A 17483-nucleotide genomic window follows, 5' to 3' on the forward strand; every position below is an offset into this window, starting at 1 on the left:
AATTAGTGTTTTAGATGGTACAAAATTATTCAGTGAATGAATGGGTAGAGACACATTACAAATAATACTGTCAGGACTATTCTCCCTACCTTCTTTCTCTTCCCTAAATCGTATCAACAGACATGGATGTGTACACATACACAGAAATGCACTATGTACTATCCTAGAGAAGACCATTTCTCCTTAAGTCTATTGCTTTTATTGAATTTCATTTATAAAGACTTTCCAAATTATAGACAAGACCTTTACATGGAGAATGCATTGATGAATGTATCCTGAAAATGATGAAAAAAAACCCAAACATTTGTAAGCCATGTCAGTTCCTATATTCCTTTTCAATATCATTTTTACAAAGGCATTTAAAACCAGTGGCGAATCTAGTTTGAACTTTATTTTTTATTTGTATCATGTATAAATTATAAAATGCATATCCATATTCTTTGGGTACTACAATTTAATGTACCTCAGAAGATGTTTCTTTTTTTTGTACTTTCTGCTATACAGCTGCTCACAGCTGAAATTGCTCAGTCATAAAGAAAGCGCATTTGCTGCATTCCAAATGCCTGCACAGGTCTGCATTTGGGAGATAATTTCCTTTATTTAGTGTCATCTACAAGGAAAAATATTGGCAAAATCAGCCATTCTTGAGAGTAAAAGTCTCAGCCATTCTCAGTAAAACTAAAGCAGAAAAAACTTCTAGGCGCCTTCTTTAATGAGTCCTAACTTGAGTAACTCTAGTGTAATTCTGATATCTAACTTTCCTATTATTTCTGCCCTTGTTTTTAACCATCTCTCCATATGGAAACTCTAAGCTGTTCCAGGAAGTTTCTTATAAGGAGTGGATGTCTTAAGTTGTATTTAAATCTCTAACCCTTGATGCCCAGTAAATGGACTATAAGTTAGATAAGGTAACTAGTCTTGCCAAACTCTGATCCAGAATTTGACTTTTCAAGGATAAAAACAGAGCATGCCCTTCTTGAGCTACATTATCAGAGTCATATGCTTTATAAACTGTAAAATGGCATGTTTTTTTCTGTTTGGAGCACTTCTTATATTTGCCCATTCATTCAGGTCTAATAGAAAAAAATAGGACATTGCCTACTCAGTCAGGAGTACCAATTCAAAAATAATTACACTGCAGCAAAGGCACAAAATTCTGATGTACTTTCCAAAAAAATTAGAATGAAGCTGTCAATTTTCTTTTTACCTTATTTCCCCTAGTACCTTCCTTCAGTATTTTAAACTTTACTGGCAAAATATGTCTAAATGGAGGCAAGCTATTGTAGCTTATTAGTACTTCTGCAGCTAAATTATGTTGGTGGAAAGTGTGCTTGTGGAAATATATATATTGAACAAAATTTAGGCAAAGTATTTTTCTGTAATCTTTAAAGTTACATAACTGCAAGAGATAACATCAGTAAATAAAGGCTGTTAATAAACTGGCTAATTAATTCACATTATTAAAACAAGACACATTATTCTCTTTTTGTTCCTATTTAGGTCCTTATTCTAAAAAGCATTTAACAATATCCTGCTTTTTAGTTTTCTTATGTATTCCTTTAGGCATAAATCCAATGAAATGTTTAAAGATGAACTTAGGCACGTGTTTGGGTGATCTGCTGAAAACAGACATTACCTTGGATGCAAGGGAAAGCATCCAGCAACCTTATGAAGAAGAGTATATAAAATAAGGCTTTTGACTTAAGAATAATTACAGTCGAAGAGAGAAAATGCTCATCCCAGCCAGAAGAAAAAGCAGAAAATGTTTTTGGAGGCTGACATATTGATCTTTCTATGACTGTATCCAAAGCACTAAGACAGAAGTAAGGCTTACTCGTGGTGGTAAATACAGGAACTCACAGCATTTGCTGCACAGTTCTCTTCAAAACTTCTTGAAATTAATAGTTAATTCTGCTGCATAAGCCAAGAGGACAGGAAAGGCTGTCTTTACACTACTTTGTACCACATCTAACCATTATGTAATTAAAGAATTTTTTCATATTCACTTAGTTACTTAGAAGACACTGTATGTTGAGCCAACTCATGATGTAGTGTAGACTATTTTTTTTTTTACCACAACACCATAGCAACTTAAACACCAAGTATTTATTTTCCTTCTCCAACACTGCAAGTTATTTTATGAAAATTTTTATGCAAATTGGGCAATGAATTGACTCATTCTGTTTGTCTCCCTTGTATTTATCTCTAAGGCATCTATCACCATGGTGCCTAAATGCTTTGGTATCTTTGTGTTTGCCAGCTCTATCTATCTTGAGAATGGTATCATCATTTTTGTCCACTTTTACATGGTCTCTCTATATATACTGCAAGGAAGTATTATCTAGGACAAATCAGCCACGGACTAAAGGCAAAAAAATGTTTTCTATACTAATACAAAAATCAGTAAAACTGAAAGTAGTAAAATTGAAAATAGTAAAATTGAAAGTCCTTACTGTTTTCTTCAGTCTTCATTACACTGAAAAATAGCTTCTACTGCATTGAGAGCACTGCGTTAGTAAAGGCTTCTTGATCTCAGAACCCCTGAATATTACTTAAAATCACTCATACTCTACCTCCTAACCATTTTGGATAACCACACATGCCCACAACACCAAACAAACCTAACATTCTTTTTTTTTTTGCAGTACATGAACTTCCTTTCTTCCTTAGGGTTCATTCAGATTACATCTTCCTCCAAAACATCCCTAACATACTTCCAGACCAATAACTTCCCATATACAACGCATGTTGTCATGAGAACAGTGTAGTGTAAGCAACCTGCAGAGCTTTCAGGCTGCTGCAGACCAAACTAGGGAGCAGTGACAGTTACAGTTGTAACATACACCTGCTGTCAATGGTAAAAGCAAGATTTTTTTTTCCCCTCCTGCTTTTTTAATAACAGTCAAATGGAAAACACAGGAAACTGTAAGTAAACTCTATATTCAAAAATACTAACTTGGCACAAAACACTGTGATGGTGTATCTGGCTTGCCTTCAAATAAAATGATTTTTCTCCCCAAATATTAAATGGAAAAAGTATTATGAGAAAGAAGTGAAATGGAAAATTGCTAAAGCTCAAAAACATAGCACACAGAAAGGTGGCCTTTTTTTTCTAACAGCTCTGAGAAGATATGAAAAAGTGAGAAAGGGTGTGAAGGAGGGGGAGAGGGAAGGAGAATAAAGACAAGGGAACGTGAAGCAGACTGAAAACAGAATGTAAAATAATCGATATTGTTATGGAAAGACCGAAAAAAAATTAAGTAGGAGCAAAATCTACAGAGGCACTTTCAATACCACAAATATCATCCCATAAAGCAGATTTTCCATAAAATCTCTAAATGTAATTGGCCTGGTCATCATTCAGAAAGCTGGATTTGTCCTAGTTCATCCTGCTATGGGCCAGACAGTGACTTTTTTTTAAAATTCCATAGCAAGTGTAACTGTGAGGTTTATCTTACACCCTTCAGTGCTATGCTCTACTTAAAATATAACCCTTACCCAATATTTCCAAATAAAAACAGTTTTTTAAGCCATTGATAAAACAGGATAATTATTTTCACCAAACACAGAAAAATGGGAAAATGTCTCTTTCAAGCTGTTAGTAAGGACGGTAACACAGTTTGACATCTGTCACTTGGGGAAGTAAAAGTACTTAATATATTACATGAATAAAGCCCATTTTGCCTGTTTTAATGGCAGACATATAGTAAAATTCTTTACTCTAAATTTAGTATTTCGACTCTTCATTGGTCAGCATAAAGCTGTATCAACACTGAAGCACAAGGCATTTTTAGCATATTCAAAGCTATACAGAAGTGATGATTTCATCTACAGATGTAAACAGTAGCACCTTCATTCTCATCACTAATACAAACAACAAGATTTCTGACACCAGGAAAACATAGAAAACAATTTAATCTTTTCAAAATTAAATCAATTTTACAGAACTTTAAGATTTCCACTTACTTCTACAAGAAATTTTGCCTAAACAAAAACTGGTTCCTTGTAAATTTCTCCTTTGTGGGGGTGGGTAAAGGCATGAAGCCTCTTCCCTTGAAGGAAATAAATGAGCATTACCTGATCTTCTCAGGATTATGAAATTCTTCATTGACATTTTCCTCAACTGTTTACAACCCTTGCATCTTGAGATACTGCATCAGCTAGAAAGGAACTAACCAAATCTGTCCATCTCATGCATGCCCTCTTTGTTTCATTTTTTTTTTTCTTTTTGTATTTTAAAAGACTCATAAAAAAATTGTAGATGTATTCAAATATGGTCCATCATAATGATTTAGTATCCTTCTATGTCATATAGATTCATCTGACTGTGTGTGTTTTACTTCAACACCTTTGTGAAATTATTTAAGTTGACGTATCTTCCCACAGCTGATCTACTGAAGTTCAGGATTGCTAGAATGGTCAGTTGCTATGAGAGCTTAACACTTTTGTACTGATAACACAGTGACTAGTGTTAAATTCCTAGACAAATTAAATGAAGTTCATCCCCCTATAACTAAACCCTCTGAGTTGTTTCTGTAGCCACGTAACAAGTCTTTACTCCTCATGTTGCTGTGGCAGCTAAAGATCCACTTTTCGTTCCCAGTCTTAAAGGAATTTTCATCCTTTTAGTTCTCATGGGAAACTGTGTTAAAATTCAACAACCTGACCTTAGGTTGCATTGAATATTCCCATTGACTTCAGGCCATAAAAAAGAAAACTGAGGAGAAGAGCTATATTCTGTCAGAAATAATATGGCTCCAAACACTGGAATCATCCTGACAGCTCTATTTCAGAAGTTAGCCAAGGAGAAAAAAGGGGCCAGGCATCTTGAAAATTACATACACATAGCTCACACACATGTATATACACGTACAAAGCATGAAGGAGAATAGAGGATAGAACCTGGAAAGAAACCATGCCAATATATCAAGTGGCAGATGAATTATCCCCAAGAGTTTCATAGAAGCAGCAGCCACCCCATTTTAAGGTGAAATTTTATTTCAATCTCAGCTGCAGCATAATCTAGGATCCATCTGTTCCTCCATTCTCCCCCCCTTCCCCTCAGTCCCCCTGCTCCCTTCCCAACTCACACGCTCACATAACTCCATGGAATCACTCCATCTCCAGCACCACAGGTTTCATGAGCCCTACTGGGTAGGTAGGAATTGCAGGAAGAGTGATGGAAGGAGTCAAAAAAAGGAAAATGGTAAATCTATTTCTGTGAGTTTTCATCCCAGTCAGACTTTAAGACATTTTTGACCATTTTAGTCTAAGTGTATGTTCAACATTTGCCCCTCAAATAATTTTTCATGGAAAGACAGTGACCAGTGAGTGAGTACTGTCAACATCTCTGTGAACTCCCTAGCAATTACCATTATTTCCACTCAATAATCACTTTATTTTTCCTGTATGATTGCTCTGCTTCAAATCCTCAGTATATTACTCAGAAAGTAAATAAGTAAATATTAAAAAAAAAAAAAAAAGGAATTTTCTGATGCTCGGTCTTCTGTAACACCAAAAACACAGTTTAGTTTAGTTTAGTCCTCTTAGTTTAGCAAGAGGACTCCTATGTGCAGTTTCATTAAGCAAACCTATTCATGGACTGTACCAGCCCTTCTTACCCTTCTCTCCTTCCTCATTTCAGTAGTACGTTCTCCCTTCTCTCATTCCATCACCAGTTCTCATGCAACCAGAGCTATTCGGATCAAAAAACCCCAGCCCCGATCCACCTGAGATCTAAACCATGCATTAATTTTCAGCCTGCTCCCTGACAGAGATGGCTCTACAGCCACGGCAACCTCATCCTCCCCAGGCAGGCCATAGGAGGAGGCAGCTGAAGGAGGGAGGGAAGTAGAGCAGTGCCACCATTTCCAGAAGCCTTCAGCACAGATTTCAATTTGCTGAAGCTGACTGCAAAGCCACACCTTTCTTATGCTAGGAACAAAATGTCCCAAATGTATGAAACAAACTGTATGAAATAAATAAACAAATGTGGACACCTGATTTTGAGTGATCAAGGAAGACAAATTCAAAGATTCTTCTGAATCAGAAACACCAAATGGCATAGAGTTTGTTTTCACAGCAGAACTAGTACTAATACTCTGCACCTGAATGCTGTGTCCACAGCAACTCCTGACTTACAGGCAATGCTGGTATTTATGGCATCCCTTTATTTGTTTATGATAAAGTGTGCACCTCCACAGATTTCTTCTCACTAGATTAAGGGAGAATTTGTCTGGCCTTTTTGGATGTGCACAGCGAGCACTTTGGGAAGAGCCACTGGAAGATACAGTCAGCAGTAGTTATCACTTAATAGTGATGCTAATTGCATTAATACAGACAGCTATACCTTCTGATGGCCAGTCAACTAAAGTATTAAGAAACCACTTGTACTAAAATTTGAATAACCTTTGCAGCACAGTCAAAGCAAAGAGATATGTTGCAAAACCTCAAATAGGAATTACGTTGCTTTAAATTGTTCTAGTGGGCCAGCCTGCTTCTGGGGCAAAAGAAAAATAGCTAACTGTTCCTGTGCAATCCCACTCACCAAGAACAACTCAGTGTGACACAAAGCTACCCAGAGAATGTGAAACACTGCTGAAATATTTTAGTTTTAAATACAGAAAATGAAGCATTCAGTTAATATTTCTGCTATGATACTTTAGAAAATCTTATCCTGGAACACTTGGGTGCGCTGACTAATTACATAAGTGTTGTTCATTTTGTGTCTTTAGTGCCCTAAGACTGTGTGCACAAAGTTAGTCCTTATCTGTGACGCACATCTTAAAGAGAAAAACATAAAGGCACATGGAGGCCTGGGGACCTGATTAGTTATTTCCAAGATATTTAACTGCTATTATAATCAGAAAGATGCTAAAACACTATTTTCTTTTCTTTAAGTGAAAACCTTGAGTTAAACACTAGTGCAAATTCCATGTGACTGCAAGCAGTCTCAGGAGTTTTAAAAAGCAGAAGATGGCAAGCTAGACTTTCACTGGTTATTTGCAGTTCCTTTTATAAACTTTGGGCATAGAATCAAACTTTCACATTTTACACTGAAAGACAGAATCTTTCTGAAAGATCTTTTACAAATCAGCAAGACTGGAAATAATGTGATAGAAGACTTACCATGTATGCTCTTTCAGCCATTTCACAGAAACTCATTTTGGCTTTCTCTGAGGTAGAGATAAACCACAGCTAAGAGACAGTTATTAAATCTTCTTTATATATTCTGTATGAAATATATTAAACGACAAAAATGCTATATTCAAATAAGGTTAAGGGTCTGACTTAAATCCACACAGACATGGAAATTCAGAAATACTGTTTCTCCCCACCCTTCCCTCACTGTCACTTGGCATTGTACTCACAGCACAAATGAGCTGTGCTTAGATTCCGTAAACCCCTTCCTTACAGTACATTTCTTCTTAAAGACACTTTTTACTTTAAGGTTCTCATTTTGCATCTTCCCTGGATTTTTTTATTTTTTTTTTTTAATATAATCTCATTTTTTTAAGCTTACAGAAACAGAAAAATGAGAAAAATAAACCAAAAGTATAAAATTGTTGGCACTGACAACTGGCTTTATTTTTTTTTAACACATAATTGATATCTAGGCAGGCAGATGTAGGACATGCATGGCTCTCACCAGGTGTAAACACATGCTTCAGCTCTCTCTCCCTGCTGCAGTGCTAGCTACACGTATGTAAATATTCTTTACATGTTTCTCCAGCAAACTAAAAAGGAACCTTGGAGATGACACTGAACTATGATTTTGTGTCACAAAACACTGGACTTTCTTCCATGGACTGTTTTTCCAGAATACAGCAGTGACCAGTGGAGTGTGACGCATTATTAAAAATAAAGTGAGACACTTGTAGTTTATCTCAAGGAGCTCTCAGCTTTGAAACCACCTCTACCCTCCAGTAAAACAGATTGGGCCTTCTGACTTCTTGGGCAAATCGTGTCTTCTCAAGGTAATTTCAAATCAGGAAAATTCCACTATGGGAAAGGGGAAGGTACCTTAGGAGGGGACTGTTATAAAACTACAAGGATATAACAGACGGTCAAAAACTCAGCCATTTCCAGTGTGGCTTGGGGTTTCCCTGCAGAGAAGGAGTTAGGTCCTGGTGGATGAAAAGCTGGACATGAGCCAGAAGTGTGCTTTTGCAGCCCAGAAGGCCAGCAGCACCCTGGACTGCATCAAAAGATAGGTGGCCAACAGCAAAGTGGTTGTCCCACTCTGCTCTGCCCTCATAGGGACCCATCTGGAGTACTGCACTCAGACCTGGGGTCTCCAGTATAAGAAGGATACAGAGTTGTTGGAGCGATTCCAGTGGAGAGCCACAAAGATAATCAAAAGGCTGGAACATCTCCCTTATGAAGACAGGTTGCGGGAGTGGGGCTTGTTCAGTCTGGAGAAGAGAAAGCTGCAGGGAAACCTCACTGCGGCCTTCCAGTACTTAAAGGGAGTGTATAAACAGGAGGGAGACTGACTTGTTGCATGGTCAGACAGTGCTCTTGAAGCAGTTTTCAAATATGAACAATCAAGACCGACTATTCAGCATCCGCAACTGGTAAATCCGGAAACTGCTAATAACAGAACAAGGGATATTCCAATAAGAAAACAGTGTTGATTATGCTCTGATAATCAGCATAAAAGCAGATGATTTTGAGAACACAAATATTAATCTTTGAAGCGTGACTGTGATAAAAAGAAAACATACAAAATCCTCAAACAAGTCAACAGCAAAACAGCATAAGACTTTAAAATAACATCTGCAGCGTATCATTATCGTAAGATGACACAGAACAAAATACAGGATTTCAGGAAGATTTTCCTTAAACAGTACATGTCCCTGTAATTTCTGATAAAGAGAAGCAGACAGTAGTAGCCTTGATCCACAAAGGCATTTCTGCCTTATACAGCATAAAAGGCAGACATTTAGGAATAGCTCATCCATGAGAAATGGTGATCTCCTACTGCTGCCAAGGTCAGTCAGACCTGTTGTGATATGTTCTGTAAATGCTGACTCTATCACTTACAGTTTTCCAAGGACTTCTTTAACACTTAGAGATTTTTTATTTTTATTGTGGAACAAAGCTCTGACATGAAACTGTCAAACTAAAAAGCCCAGAAAAGGATGATAGGTTTTTATTAGATTTGAGGGTGACAGCTTCATTGAGAAAAGAACCATGTAGCAGAAGAAAGGTGGTCTGAAGTTCCTGGAGATCCAGCAGGAAAATGCTGAAATCTCAGCAAAGAAAGGAATTTTGTTCTGAAGCCATCAGTCCAACAATTCATCACACCCCTTAAAAACTGATGGCAGATGACATGTGCATGATGTATCTGCATCAACCTATTAAATGTGAAGGGGACCGGATTTGTTTGCTACAACAGGAAGCTCTAATGGAACGTCCCAACACAGTTTTACTATGTCTCAGTCCTGACCTTCTGCACTTCAAATGCCAACTGTGCCCCCTTGTGTGGTACTTTTCTGATGGTAACCAAAGTCTCTGAGGCACTAGGTTAGATTCAAACACGCCATTTTGCTTTCTATTTTCTCTAGTTCAAAAATTAAATGACCAAAACCAAACAACCAAACAAAAAAGCCAAAAACAACGTTTCAGTTTGTGAAGTCATCACCATGTTTTTTCTCAGAGACAATCTGGATCTTTGCGTTTCTATTAGTTCCTATAATTCTGCACCTGAAGTATTAATTAAAAGCACATAAGAGAAAGTATATTGCCTTCTTTTTTACATAATGGGGTGCAAATCTGTTGCAAGACCTCCCTGGTTGGAGCTTTACAAAACATCAAAAGCATTGCCTCACAGAAACCTTATAAATACAAAGGAGAAAGAAAACCACTCTCAAGCAAATGACATCTGAATCAGATGAGAAAGCAAGACATTGAAAAAAAAAAAGATTTTCAGTAACTCTGTAGAGATCTCTTCGTTTCAGGAGGGCTCGTGCAGTGGGATCTCAAAAAAAAATCACTGATCTGAATTGAAAACTGACTGATCATCTACTTGCATTATGTCTTGGCCAATGAGAATTCTATTTTCAGTGCTGTGGAAAACCAGGTGACACAGACAAGTCCTCACGTTGTCACCTGTCTCTCCTGGTGAGCTGGCCTGTGTTTTTTGTCCCTCCTGACCATACAGTTGATAATGTGCACAGACACGTACATATAATGGTATCGAACATTTACATGTATTTGTTCTCTAGACATCTGTAATCTTTATGATGCATTTCACAAATAACATCTACATAGCTTCTATGGATCGCTAGTTTTGGAGGAAATAAAATGCCTTTAGATACCCGTTAATTTACAAAATACATTGTTGAAAACATAATTTTTCTTCAAAAATCTTTTGTTTCTAAAACCCCGATACAGTCCTCAAGTGTACTTCAGATAAAAATAGCATGAAACCAGAAATTCCTGATCTCTTATTCTCCTAGATGTTTCATAATTGATTTCACAAGATAAGTGGAAGAGTGGAAAACTGGCAACCTTAACACTTGAGAACTAGCATATACCGTACTGTGATGTATTTTTGAGCCTGTCTGCATACCACATGGACAATGTACCTTATAAAAATCACTTGGTAAAGCAGGAAGGGGGAAAGGAGAACTTTGCATTTTCATTTGTTTCTCTGACCATGAGAATGAATTAATTTCATTCTAAGGCCCAGTGAAATGTTCTCTTTCAAGCTTGGCCCACTGTTTGTATGTCTGCAAGGCCACGTTAAATTTGGTAACTTGAACCATCTGGCAGTGTCTTTGAAGCATATGGGAATAGATTGAAGCTGCAACTATGCAAGGTGAATTTTACATTTTTATATTTCTCGCATAGTTAATTAACATCTCTATTCTTTGAGGGGCTGTGTGTTTAATTCCTACTGCAGGCAATGGCAGATGAGTGTACTACGAACCTTTGATGAGATACAAAACACAGATCAGGTTCAGCCCAACCCATACCTCTATTTGTTAAACTGGCTATGTACCATTTGTTTGAAATGAGAAGACATCACAGTGCTCAGACTTTCTCTTTGCTTTGTAACAAAGGGAAGTCAGTGTCTTTCTTTCCTTAACTATTTAGAAGTGATCTTTACAGAGACGAGAACAATTTATTTTCATGCAACTGTGACAATACAGAGCTGGCCATTTTCATCACAAATGAATTAAACAAGACAGGAGCAGTGGCTAAAATAATAAAATAGCTGCCTCTTTCATTACCTGTCTGACAACACTTGATTTGACAGACTATTAGGTAGCATTGCAAACTGTTTAAATACTCTGAAATATATACCACTGCTATAAGGCTTTGATACCATATTGCAGATGTTTAAACATACTGATTTATGCTAACTTATGAGGGCACACCCAGAATGTCAACAACACTTAAAATGAATCAAATTCTTAAAGGATTTGAGTTCATGTTGATGAAAAGGACAGATTAATTACTTTGCTTTAAATATGCTGTAATCTTAACATCATTATCTTTTGCATCATCCCAGATCTAAGTGCCATACTCAGTTTAAAGACATAAAAAAGGGCATCAACAAAAGGGATAGCCTCTCATCCTATTATTATTTAATTAACAACTCTCTAGAAATTGATGAGCACTGAGCTTTGTTCTGAAAAGTAAATAGTCCTATGCATCATAACGCAAAGCAAAAATTTCAGCAGGACAGACCTGCTCAGCAAAATCACATGACTATTCTCTTAGATTTTCTGAACCTCTTGGCTCCAAGAGTAGCCCCCCCTGCTCCCACCCAGAAAAAAAAAAGAAAAAAGAAAAAAAAAAAGTATTTTTCAATTCAGTTGCTCTTAAAAATGTAGCTGAAAGCTTTTCTTTAAAGATGAGTCAACCTCATGAAAAGAGTCTTGTGCTCTTTATGTATAATAAATAATATGCTATCATCACAGTCTCACATCTGCTTCTTCCTAGGTAAATCAAGAAATCTTATCTTTGTAATAGATGGTCAGATATCTTGCCAGGAAATCCCAAATAAAACTGGGTATAGATGTGTAAGATTCAAGGAAAGATATGTTGGTCTAGATTCTCTCTTAAAGATACTTTTATTTCTTTTTGACTGATAGCATGCTTTGTGACTACTGATGGCCCCATTATAATACACCAAACTGAGCAGCCAGGTAAGACATTAGGCCAGATAAGGTAACCTATCATCTTGGCCAAACTTTCTGCTCATTTTAATTCTAACAGCCTAACCACTGTAGTGCCTCCATGAGAACGTGAGAGTAGATGGATTGGTTCAGACCAAGGGTCTGCCTGGCCAGCACTCCTCCAACAGCTCTAGGCTGAGGGCGAAGTAACAATACTTTCCCCCTTCTCTAGCCTCTTGCCTCTACCTCCGGCTATTTTCAACTCAGAAGTTTTTTTTAATCTATGGCTGGTCCTTAGACCCATTTGAAAACTCTGTCTAGTCTGTTTTTTATTGTTCCATTATGGTCTTTGGCACAAATTCCACACATGCTCTCCACTGTATAAAGAATATTCATACTACACAGTTTCACTCTAGGAGATAGCATTTAAAGGAGTAACAACTTTTTTAGCATTAGCAGATACAGATCGTGTTTCTCAAGGTGCTTGTTCCTATTTATGTAAGAAAAGCAATGACAATTCTCCACATACAATGGTGAAAAACCTCTTTCAAGACTATTTTGGAGACATTCACTTGAACGTTGAATGGGTTTAAAAACTCACTGCTCTTCTGAACAACTGTTCTTTCCTTTTGAGCTTCTAAAAACTGATTCATGTTCTTTAGTCTGTTGCAACGTTTTTTCCAGAAAATGCACCTACAGCTGAGCTGAAGCAGAAACATTTGGTATGCCACTGAATTCTCCTGGAAAGGGCCTTGCAGTCCATAGAGGAAAAAAAATGTACAATAGTATTAACATTTGCAGTCCAGTTTGCACAAATGCACTACCCTGGAAACCCCAGCGAATACGTCCCCTAGAAAACAAAGAAACATTTAAGTGACTAATATATATAGCTGTTTAATTTTTACAAACCGTACATATAACTGCCATAAATATCAGCTGTTTTTACCATCTCAATGATTAAATCATCTCTGTAAGTAGCAGCAAAAATTTTATAACCTCTCAGGGCCTGCATCATTAAGTACTGAAAATAACTTGAAGTGCCGTGCAAAGCAAATGGTATAGTTGTAAACTCCTACAGACTCCTCAGAACTTGAAGTCTTTCTTAAGGGAATCGTCAGTAATATTTCATATAAATACAAAATCAAATCTGTATTATCTGTCATCATATGTTCTAGTCAATCCGGTATTGACATCTCCAGCTCTGTATTAGCATGCACCAGTCACCCAGACCAACTTTTCTAGAAGCAGTATCTCTATCATCTTTCTCTACAACAGACTGAAAAATAATCCATGGCCCATGAATAACAAGTGTCTCAACAGCAGCTTTTCAATATAGAGCTGCAATCTGTCTCCCATTCACTTTGTCAAATTATGGTCCACATATCAGCCACTTGCAGTAGTGATATATCTGCCAAGCGTCAAGTACATTTCTTGCAAAGGAAATTCTTTTTTAGGATTTTTTAACTTTCAAAATGTCTGATCTCAAACATGCAAAATAATGAGTCAGACTCTAAAAAATCTTAAGGTTGTTGTTTTGTTTTGTTTTTTTTAATTATGTTAATTTATTTTCCTTTGGAGCTTTTTCTGGGTCATATTTTCAAGCTTTTCTCCAAGGCCATGAGGAATTTTGACAGCTTTTAAAAAAATGTTATTTCTTGTAATAGCATGTTTATGGAAAATATTTATTGTCACCATGTACTTCGTGTTCAACTGACAACTAAGAATCTTCTAAAATATGTTTGGCTAAATCATCCTGAGAAAAGAATTTTCATTCAAAACATGTTGTTTAGTTTTCTTTACATTACTTGTATATTTTTCCCAGATAATTAAGCTTTACAGAAAGTAGGTTTTTGGGTGTGGAGGAAAACCATGAATTAACACAATCTCTTTACAATATAAAAATATCTGAGTTACTGATTATAGACCCTCACAAATGTGATTTCTTTACCCCGAAATCTGTGATTTCTCCTCCCTAACAATGCTTCCGTTTGAAATACTTGTTTTATTTGTAGTGATTATAGGACACTTTGGTTTGAAAATACGCATTACAAACCAGATATCAACTTTTCTTTTTTTAAGATGGAAATGTTTGTGAGTACTTGATAAATGTAAACATTCTCACTAATGGGATCTACTGCTAATGGCTCCTGTTTGTGTGTCACTCACCAATTCAATTTGAAGAAAGGCATTCCTTTCATGATATACCTTCTCTGTATGACATTATTTAAACTGACTATAGTGTCCTTCATGTATATTTTTTCTTTCATCCCTTCTGTCCTGATTAATACTAACAGGGACTCTGCAGGAAACCCACTGGGACCACTCATGGTACCTTGAAGTCACTGTTTCTGTACTGCTGTCTTCAAAACCTCGTTTTGCTAGTTAGTCCCTCTCCCCCCTACCTGCAGGATCCCCAACTTCCCTTTGTTAGCACCTTTGTTTGCAGCTACTTTGCTCCTTTTTCAATACCCCCATTTACTTCTTCCTTTCTCCCACATCTGCCCAGCTCCTCGAGTTTTCCACTCCAGACTTTTGTGAGGAAGGATGTGCCCAGTGCCCGCACTACCCACTGCTCAGCCAGGGACAAGCACTGCAGTCACAGTGGCATGTCATAGGTGATTCTTTGCACTTTTCACTTTTCACTTGCTTCCTGCTTTCTGAAGCGCCCACGTGGATTTCTCACAAAGTCTGGATGGGACAGGAAGCGAAGGGCTCACCTAACCCGTTAGGTTGATGATGAACCTCAGAGAAATAAAGCGACCCATAGGCTTGATCCAACGCGCGCAAAACGGCTGTGGGGAGGGCAAGCGAGCCGCGCAAGAGGGCCAAGAGCTGCGAAACTGTGCCGGGGGCTCTCACAGAGGCGGCGCGAGGGACCCGCCCGCGGCAACCGGCGCAGCCCGCGCTCGACCCCAGGCTACCATCCTGCAGGACCGCACCCCTCGTTCGCCGGGCCTAACCGGGTCGGGCCTGCACGGAAGGGGCGCCATAGTAACCGGCGGGGGCCGGGCGGCGCCGGGGGGCCGGGCGGGGAGGCGGGTGGGAGAGGGCGGGGACGGCGGCGGGATGGCGGGCGCAGTAGCGCCCCCTCTCCGCGACTCCCAGCCCCGTCCCCTGCGGCCGCAAATGGCTCTTCCCTCGGCAGCCCCTTTGTGTGAAGCACACTCGGAGCAGCGCCGCGTCCCCCGCCGCCCGCCGAGCCGTGCCGGGCCGTGCCGAGCCGGGCGGCCATTCCAGCGCGGGCGGACTGCTCGCCGCTCCCCGCGGGGGTGCGCGGGGTCACCCGGCCTCCGTTGCCGCTTTTCCCGACCACGCTCCTCAGGGTGGGGGGACAACTAAAATACACCGCCAGCAAACGAAACAAACAAACAGATAACAACAAATTAAAAAAAAAAAAAAAAAAGAAAGAAAGAAAGAAAGAAAGAAGGAAGGGGCAAAGAACAGAGCGAGCGAGAGAACGAGCGAGCGAGAGGGAGGGAGGGAGGGAGACGCGAGGCAACTCCGAGGCTCCCATAAAGCGCGGCACGCACGGAGCGAGCGCCCCGGCGCCGGTGCGCGGGGAACAATAAGTGCTGAAGTTACCTGCCCTGCCGGGAGGAAGGAGGGTTTGTTGGTTCTCTCGCAGACATCTGCAAACCGGTGCTTTTTTGGAAGAGATTTTTTTTTTTTTTTTTTTTTTTTTCTCTTTAGAAACCACAAACGGATGTGAGGCAGGGAAGGTGTTTCTTTGACTGCCGAAGTCAGGCACCTCTTTTTTTTTTCTTTTTTTTCTTTTTTTTTCATTCTTCTCAGCCCTGTTGTGTGCACCCCCCTCCCCTCGCGCGCACACACGCACACGCACCCCTTTTTGCACCAACAACGTTAACAGCCCAAAGACAAGGAGAGGAGTTTGCTTGATGTTTGAGTGAAATGGACGTAAGATTTTATTCACCACCTCCTCAGCCTGCGGCCGCTCCTGATACGCCTTGTTTGGGACCTTCCCCTTGCCTGGACCCCTACTATTGCAACAAGGTGACTCGCGTTTTGTCTCGTCCGAGGGGTTTTCTCCGAGCTGTCGGTTGTGCTGCGGTCGCGGTGCCGGAGCGGGCACTGAGCCGCGCTGCGGGAGTCCCGGGCGGGCAGCGGTCGCGGGGCCGGGGCACCCCGAATTCAGAGCCGGAGCGCTTTGGGGGCGGGCGGCCGGGCGAGGGGCGGAGGGCGGGGGGGTATTTTCCGTGGCGTGTTCCGTCGGTGAGGAACAACGCGGTGTCGGTGCGGAGGACTTGGATCTCCAGGGCTGCTGTGAATGGGGATCGTGTTAGCTGAGCAACTCTCTGCCCCACCGCGAACCCCACAGTTGATGTGTCAGAGCCGTGCTTGGCCGTGCCGGGAACGCGCCTGTGTGTGCGTGTCCGTGACATGTGTGTGTGCACATATACAGGCACATATACATATGTATACCGATATGTCTGTATGTGTATATATACATGCGCACACACAGAGTGTACACACGCAATAAAACAGGGTGACAAGTCAGTCCAGCGCAAAGGCTCACTTTGTCCCGCTGTGCCGCTGCTCAGCCAGTTCTTCAGCAACTTGTCGTAAGGGTCCGTGTCCGCCGGAGCCCGGTGTCAGCCCTCGCACCCCGAGAGGGGCACCGCAGAGTCCAGGCCAGGCCGAGCTGAGGGACTACGGTGCTGCCATCCCGGAGCACTTCGCTATACTTTAGCTCACGAGCAGGGGGCTGGGGGGGAGAGCATCGGTGCTGCCGCTGTGGCTGCATGCATGAGCTGCACTTTCTGTGTTCTTACGGAGTGGGCTTTGCTCACAAATGAAACACTGCCCGTAGGAAATCCTCAGGAGGTGCAGGAGCGCTCCTGCAGCACTCGCTATCCCTCAAGGTGTGCTTAGAGACGAGTGTTCTCGCATCAAATCTACGCGGAGCACAGCAACACGGGTGCGGGACGGGGAGACCTCGGGTGCAGCGGGGTACCGGAGCGCATCCTCGGGGTCGGACCCCGCCGGGCAGCTCCGCTCAGCGCTGCCCGTTGTCACGCTGGGCTCACGTGTTGGGAAGGTGTTGGGAGTCGTCTCTTTCCCTGCCGGCAGCTGCCCAGATTCGGAGATAAAAGACGAAATAGGAGATACCGGTGTTAAAACGCAGGGGCAGCGGCGGCGGGGTGAAACCCTCTCAGTTTTCAGGAAAGATTTCCCACATGGTCTCATCTACCAATCGCAACAGGAAGGACCAAATTCAGCCTGGATGCATTTCACATACACTCAATGGAGTTACAGAATTCAGGGATAAATCTGGCCCTTTGTGGTGGGTGCCTGAGGATATTTCGGAAGATCCCAGAGGTGTGGCTGTTAGCA

General features: G+C 40.6%; 1 protein-coding gene across 2 annotated transcripts in view; it reads left to right on the forward strand.

Annotated features, from left to right (window-relative positions):
- The first annotated feature begins 15738 nt into the window (after nucleotides 1-15738).
- Nucleotides 15739-17483, forward strand: part of TOX (thymocyte selection associated high mobility group box) — a 218823-nt gene continuing 217078 nt past the window's right edge. Inside the window, exon 1 of one of the 2 annotated variants that reach the window (XM_042809062.1) lies at nucleotides 15739-16142. In XM_042809062.1, the coding sequence (XP_042664996.1) occupies nucleotides 16041-16142 (102 nt within the window). In that variant the 5' untranslated portion in view covers nucleotides 15739-16040. The remainder of the gene's footprint in view (nucleotides 16143-17483) is intronic. The other variant, XM_042809063.1, reaches the window with a different exon arrangement.

Source organism: Centrocercus urophasianus, unplaced genomic scaffold (genome assembly GCF_019232065.1).
Source record: "Centrocercus urophasianus isolate 14NV4802_14NV808 unplaced genomic scaffold, USGS_Curo_1.0 seq_11, whole genome shotgun sequence".
Taxonomy (NCBI): Eukaryota; Metazoa; Chordata; class Aves; order Galliformes; family Phasianidae; genus Centrocercus; species Centrocercus urophasianus.